The sequence below is a fragment of the Odontomachus brunneus genome, unplaced genomic scaffold, assembly GCF_010583005.1.
Source record: "Odontomachus brunneus isolate Ranch 3 - 2012 unplaced genomic scaffold, Obru_v1 Obru_scaffold_020, whole genome shotgun sequence".
Lineage (NCBI taxonomy): Eukaryota > Metazoa > Arthropoda > Insecta > Hymenoptera > Formicidae > Odontomachus > Odontomachus brunneus.
The window spans coordinates 2,058,107-2,065,097 of NW_022639470.1; the positions used below are offsets into that span (position 1 = coordinate 2,058,107).

The following is a 6,991-nucleotide window of genomic DNA, read 5'->3' on the forward strand; positions in this document are numbered from 1 at the left end:
TCCAGCTATCGCGGCGATAATAATTCTCCGGCAAAAAAATCTAACATAATTGCGCGCGCGACACATTCGACGCGACGAACGCGATTTGTCGTTCGCTCGAGAAACACGCCACGAGAAAGCGCACCTTGTTATCCGCCGACGAGTCGCTGTCGCGAGCTTGAATTCTCACTTACCTTCGGCTGAGTGCGCGAACGCCACGAAGATCCATGCAGTCCACGGGACGAGGATGGCGGTGATTATTGTCATACTTATTATTTCCGAGGGTTTCGCCGTTTAATTTCCGTCACGTACACGCACTTGGTACAAAACCACGCGAGCCGGAGTCCAGATGCAGACTGACTTGTCGTGCGGAGTCCTGCAGGAGCAACACGACACGCATGCGTCCTAGCTTCCACGTGCCTGTCTCTTTCGTGTCTTTACTAGTCACAGGGACAATTGTGATTTCCCGGACAACTCATTCTCTCCTACTGCACAGTCGGAAACCGGATATGCCGTCGAATGCATCGCGCGATATCGCGTATCGCACACTAAGTCGCGAAGGACCTAAGAAAGAATTCAACTGAATTTTCAACCTTCTTTCTCCGGTCGCCGTTCTTTCTTTTCTCGCGTCTGAAACAGATATATATATTCGTTGCGAAAATATTTTTATTTAATAATCAAAATCGAAACATATTTAATGAGCCATTAAAGCTATTAGCTTATTAGCGCGCTTGACTCGATTGCACGATCTTAAAATCGCATTTAAACTTTGTTTATGCCGCCTATTAAATTTTTGTCTGACAAGTAAAACGTGACACGTGAGATAAAATGACAGATGTAAAAATTGCGCGAGCTCTGTACATCTCAGAATGGCGAAGGATGCAGTTTATCGGGTTCCGTTGTGTCACGTACCGGCGTATAATATTGTTAGGCGAAATCACCGTTGGATGGAACAAAAAGTCAAATTTCCGCACGATCCTTTCGGAATCCCGTTGCACTCGCTCCACTCTTGCTGAGAAAGAGTGTATCAGGAACCGCTCATTGTTCCCGAAATTAATGCCGGAAACCGCAACTCCGCCTTTACAAACGGCACCGCGGCGCGCACACGCTTTGATAACGCGAGATGCGCGGAAATAGGGAAACGGAATGGAAATAATTCGCCAGGCTGTTGAGGCAGCCGGGATTAGTGTAAGCTGTTAGGTACGTTCTCGCGTCTCGAGCGTGCGTGTGGCAGCGTTTCTTCTCTGAGAGAACGTCGGGAATAAGGGAAGCGAAAGAGGGGGAAAGCGAGGGAATGAGAGACAGAAAGCGGGCTGGTGAAGAGGAAGAAAAGGAGGGCGCGAGCGAGGTGAAAGGGAGATCGGAGGAGGATGCGAGAACGACGCCGGAAGTGAGCAAACATATTCCACCGAACGAGCATCGTTAGCGCGAGATTCAGTCTTCGACTTTTCGCGTTTGATATGAATTTTTCTCCTTTGCCGACGGGCATTAGCGCGCGTTTTTCGTTTAGCGGATTCCCGGCTGAAAGTCGCGCACGACGGAAACCAACGAGGTGGAGCCCGCGTTCGTAAAGGGGAAGTCAAACGAGAAAACTTCGCGGATTAAGCGCAATCAAGTACCGATAATTCCCTGGTGAATCGTGTCTCCTCTCTCTCTCTCTCTCTCTCTCTCTCTCTCTCTCTCTCTCTCTCTCTCTCTCTCCCTCTCTCCCTCCCTCCCTCCGTATTTCCATCCTTCTCTAGCTGTTCGTTCGGTCGGTCGGTCGGACTGGGCGCAGGACGAAAGTGGAAACGAATGGGTTAGAGAGACCCCTCGCGTGTCCCAGCTCGAAGGAAAACCGAATTGTTCGAATTGGATGCCGCCGTGTTCGCGGCAAACGCTATCTCTTACCCGGCATCGACACCCGCGAAAGCACCCGCGGGCGTTATCTACCGTATTAATCGAGAAGTTTCTCGCGCGCGAGAGAGTCCTTTAACTATATAACATTAATTTTAATATCAATTCGACGACTCGTGGCTCATTCTCTCGATGGCGTTCGCGGCTCTCCAGTGTGCTCGCCGATGCGAATTAATGCGTCGCGACGTATCACGGTATAAGTTAGGAAATGAGCTACAAATTGTGTCGTTTGACGGTAATCGAGATTCTTTCTCCCTTCTCTCCCCCTCCCTCTCTCTCTCTCTCTCTCTCTCTCTCTCATGAGTATTCTCGATCGAAAAAACTCCGCGCGTTTCACTTGAAGTGCCAAACAATCAATGTGAATTCAGAAAGCGCAAATGTGTTGCTGTTTCATCCCCCTGAATCCAATTATTAATACGAAAAGAGCAACATTGAGTTAAATTTTCGACAGTGGAAAAACAATTTCGGTCTCGATAGGAGCGGCCTCGTATCTTGTTCGTCAAGTTCATTAGTTACCGAACTTGCTGAACACTCGACGCAATTATGCAACTTACATCTCGAGTCGGGAGTTGTCTCGGGAGTTCTTGTAAAAGTGCAAATACGCGTTACCCGTTGAAACTCGTGGATGCCGTTGAAGTATGTTAATTATATAACGGAAAGTTCGAAAAGGACATCGGATGTACGACTAAGTGCTCCATACGCGCCACGTAACGCGAACGAACACACCGGATATTACGGTAACGTCGAGCGTAACACGTCGCACAACCACCATCAATCGTCATTATTCCCTTACAGATATGGCATTTATGGTTGAAAATCCTGAAAAGTAACGTCCGTCATTCCAGATGTATATATATATATGTGCGCCCAACCTCGTTGTGCAACTCGCACTCCCGGCACGTCGGCAAAATCGATCGCAATGTAAAACTCGGTCTTATCAAATAAACATTATAACTTATAAATTATAATATAGCGCGCGTTTCGCCATGCAATTAGTTTTCAACGCTGTGATTATGCAATCTGCATGTGTACGCGACGTACCTTGAAGAATATATCTGCGTCGATAGCTAGTTAATTAAATCGAGCTATACCGTCACGCATACAAATGGGATCTCGCTACGCCGTGCAACCGATCCGGCGCAACGTATCTAGCGCATTGCGGCTTTCATATTATTAATTTAACGTCAACGCGAAATAAACACATTTCATTGGCAACGATTACTTCGCAATAACTGACTTTTTAATGTTTATTTTAGATGATAGAAGTCTATGCAATATTGACGTTATTTCAAATAATAGGCGTTGTAATGAGAATCCGATGAAAAACACACATACTCCGTGAAATATTATTCGTGTGTATTCAGCAGTTTTAATAATTCATTATACAATATAAATTTCATATATTATAACTTCTTAATTATTTCTTCAAAAATCAAGTACCTGGATGAATCAATAATCATGAAAACTACATAATTAAATTTGTCTGATCATATATCTTTTACTAAGCATAACCTCGTATGACGTCACGTATATATCGTGTCGTATTATCTGTTTTTCTAATTATTATTGAATTTTTAATTCCCAATTAATAAACCCGACAATCGCCTGATTCAATTGCTACTTGAACGAGTTGATAGCAAGTGTGAGAGACGTCAATTTGACACATCGCGACAAGCGTCGCATATAGGCATATATATATATATATATATATATATATATATATATATATATATATATATATATATATATTTAAATGCAAAGAAATTATGCCGTAACAAGGTTCTTACGATATATCTCGACGATCACACATCGCTATTTTCCACACTGTCGACATTTGTTTCCATGTGAGACTTTCGACAGACAAAAGACATATAAAACGCGGAGCGATGTCAAGCGATGTCAAGCGATGTGTTAATGACAGTCGCTCGGCGCAGAAATATCGAGAATGGACGCGCAATGCATGACGGACTTCATAAATGCGCGTTTAAATGTGAACGATGTCGCGATCTGACAAGAACGGACTATATAGGATACAATACTCTCTTTTTCTCTCTTGTTAATAACCGGCGGTACTGTCCGAGATTCGGCGTCGCGTATACTCCTGGCGTCGTCTTTTTCTTTTTCTTGATTATCACCGTATTTCCAATACCCGATATAATAAATCTGACGACCGTCTGATTCTATCACTACTTGTGTGAGTCGAAAATAATAAGAGTGATAGACGTCGACTCGTCACGACACGTCGCAATAAACGCCGCTTGCATGTGCCGAAGTGCGAAGAGATTACATCGTAACAAGGTACTTACGATACGTCCCGACGATCACACATCACCATTTTCTATACTCCCGACACTTATTTTCGCGCAAGACTCACTTTCGACGAACAAAAGACACGTAAAATGTGGAACGATGTCGATCGATGTGTTAATGGCGGTTGCTCGACGTAGAAAGATCGAGAGTGGCCGCACAATGTATGACGCAGTTCATAAATGCGCGTTCAAATATGAGCAATGTCGCGGTTCTACAAGAATGCACTCTTTATCTTTCTCGTTAACAGCCGATGCTACCGCCCGAGATTCGACGTCGTATACATCTCTGGCATTGTCTTTTTTTCTTTCCCTCTGATTATCATCGCATTTCTAATTCTCGATTAATAAATCCGATCCCATTACTACGTGCGTGCGTCGAAGATAATATGAGAGTGATAGATGCGGATTCAGTATAACACGTCGCGACAAGCATCGCTTGCATATATCGAAATGCGAGATTACTTCCTAATAATAAGGTACTTACGATACGTCCTGACGATCGCACATCGCTATTTTCGACACTCCCGACACTTATTTCCGCGCGAGACTCACTTTCAGCGGACAAAAGACACGTAAAACACGGAGCGATGTCGATCGATGTGTCAATGGCGATTGCTCGGCGCGAAAAGATTGAAGATACGCGCTCTATACACAATGAACACAGCAACGTTCGCCGCGCGGCAGGCGGTGACGCACAGCCAATCAGCGTTCTCGTAAGAATCTGTTTATTGATTATTGCGATTATCTTATTATTCGAAATATCAGATAATTCAGATAGTTACTAAATGTGTTTCGCCAATCACATTCGTTTCTATTTGCGCATTTCTCGTTACTATTAAATGTAGAAAATACGTTCCCAATTTCTGGATTAATTGATAGTTATGCATGATTACAGATAAAAATGTATACTTGGACACGAATACGTCTGGGCGGAAACTTTTAATAACTATCGATCTATCTATCAATGTCAATCTTTCCGCGGAACTGAGTGTACGAGGTGTATACATGAAGTATATGTGGGGTAATCTAGTGGAAATATTTTAACGGTGAGTGTTTTATAACGACTTTCCAGACGATTGCGACATCCTGAAGGATAATCATTAAAGTAACCAGATGTTTTCTCAGGACACTCCTGGTTTTTCATACTTTGTCTCATATTTTTCTGTATGCTGTCCAGGGCGCCGATTTGTCTCAGATTCTGCAAAACTGTTTTGATTTATCCCGGTTCAAAGGATTTTTCAAATGCTTCCGACAAAGAAAGATCTTCCCAAGAAAATCAACTTTGACAAATACAGTACAGCTTTGCTTCTTCTTTATTTTAAGTAAGTACAACAATTTTACTTTAGCAATAGTTTCTATTTTTACTGTATGTAGCAGATCTTTATTGTTATTAAATTATTTTTCATATATCTATAAATAGTATTATAAATAATTTTTAGCGACTCTTTCTCTCTCTCTCTCTCTCTCTCTCTCTCTCTCTCTCTCTCTCCGCTCTACATATTTATGAAATTTCCCAGATTTGAGGCTGGAAAATCTGGTAATTATACATTTTATAAGTTATTTTTATGACTCATGTGAATTGACTTTTATATCGCCAGTTAGATAATTAAAGTGGCTGTTGATAAGTCTAGAAAGTGAGAATGTTTTTCGGATTAACTAATAGTAATAAGAAATACGGAGCTAAAAACGATTGACGCTAATCGGAAATGTTTAATAAGTATAGATCTATCGAATGTTAAGACCGCCGCGATATTATGAGAATGCGCGACGCTGATTGGCTACTGCGTCGTCATCTGTCGCGCGGCAAACGTTACTGCCTGTTTGTGTACAGAGCGCGCGTCTTCGATCTTCCTATGTCGAGCAACCGCCATTGATGCATCAATCAACAGCGCTCCGCATTTTACGCGTCTTTTGTCTGTCGAAAGTGAGTCTCGTATGGAAATAAGTATCGGGAACGTCGAAGATAGCGATGTACGATCGTTGGGTCGTATCGTAAGTACCATATTACGAAGTAATCTCCTTGCATTTTAATATATATCAAGTGCTTATCGCGACGTGTGGTATCGAACCCACGTCTATTATTCTCATTATTATTTTCGACTCACATACGTAATGAGATCAGGTGATCGTCAGATTTATTAATCGGGAATTAAAAATGCAGTGATAATCAGAGGGAAAGAGGAAAAGACATAAAAAGATATATGCAATGCCGAATCTCAAGTGGTAGTGTCGACTGTTAGCGAAAGAGAGAGAGATGTATTCCATAAAGTGCGTCTTCGTAGAACCGCGACATCGCTCACGTTTGGGTGCGCATTTATGAAGTCATGCATTGCGCGGCCACTCTCGATCTTTCTGCGTCGAGCAACCGCTATTAACACACCGATCGACATTGTTCCGTGTTTTATGTGTCTTTCCTCCTTTGAAAGTGTGTCTCGTGCGGAAATAAGTGTCGCGAGTGTGGAAAATAGCGATATGCGATCGTCGGGACGTATCGTATGTACCTTGTTGCGGTATAATCTCTTCACTTATTTCCGTATATACAAGCGGCGCTTGTCGCTATCTAGTCGACGTCTCTCATACTTGTTATCGTTATCAACTCATTCAAGTAGCAATCGAATCGGGCGATTGTCGGCTTCATTAATTGGGAATTGGAAATGCGGTGGTAAACAGAGTGATAGGTAGATATTATGACGCCACAGATATATACGACACCGAATTTCGAGAAATAGTGTCGGTGCATTAGTGAGTGAGTGAGAGAGAGAGAGAGAGAGAGAGAGAGAGAGAGAGGAGAGAGAGAGAGAGAGAGA

At 42.9% G+C, this 6,991-nt stretch overlaps 1 protein-coding gene and 1 long non-coding RNA gene across 5 annotated transcripts in view; one reads left to right on the top strand and one right to left on the bottom strand.

The window, feature by feature from the left end:
* Nucleotides 1–4,822, bottom strand: part of LOC116842049 (neurotrimin-like) — a 206,183-nt gene extending 201,361 nt beyond the window's left edge. For 2 of the 4 annotated variants that reach the window (XM_032810702.1, XM_032810696.1), the window contains exons 1-2: nucleotides 4,669–4,822; nucleotides 174–609 (exon numbers count right to left, since the gene is read on the bottom strand). In XM_032810702.1, the coding sequence (XP_032666593.1) occupies nucleotides 174–246 (73 nt within the window). In that variant the 5' untranslated portion in view covers nucleotides 247–609; nucleotides 4,669–4,822. Of the gene's footprint in view, nucleotides 1–173; nucleotides 1,425–4,181; nucleotides 4,283–4,668 lie in introns of those variants that run through there. The other 2 variants (XM_032810698.1, XM_032810697.1) reach the window with 2 other exon arrangements.
* A 250-nt stretch (nucleotides 4,823–5,072) lies between these two features.
* LOC116842050 overlaps nucleotides 5,073–6,991 on the top strand; it is a 5,237-nt gene continuing 3,318 nt past the window's right edge. The window contains exons 1-2 of the long non-coding RNA XR_004377666.1: nucleotides 5,073–5,230; nucleotides 5,362–5,506. This is a non-coding gene — a long non-coding RNA (uncharacterized LOC116842050). The remainder of the gene's footprint in view (nucleotides 5,231–5,361; nucleotides 5,507–6,991) is intronic.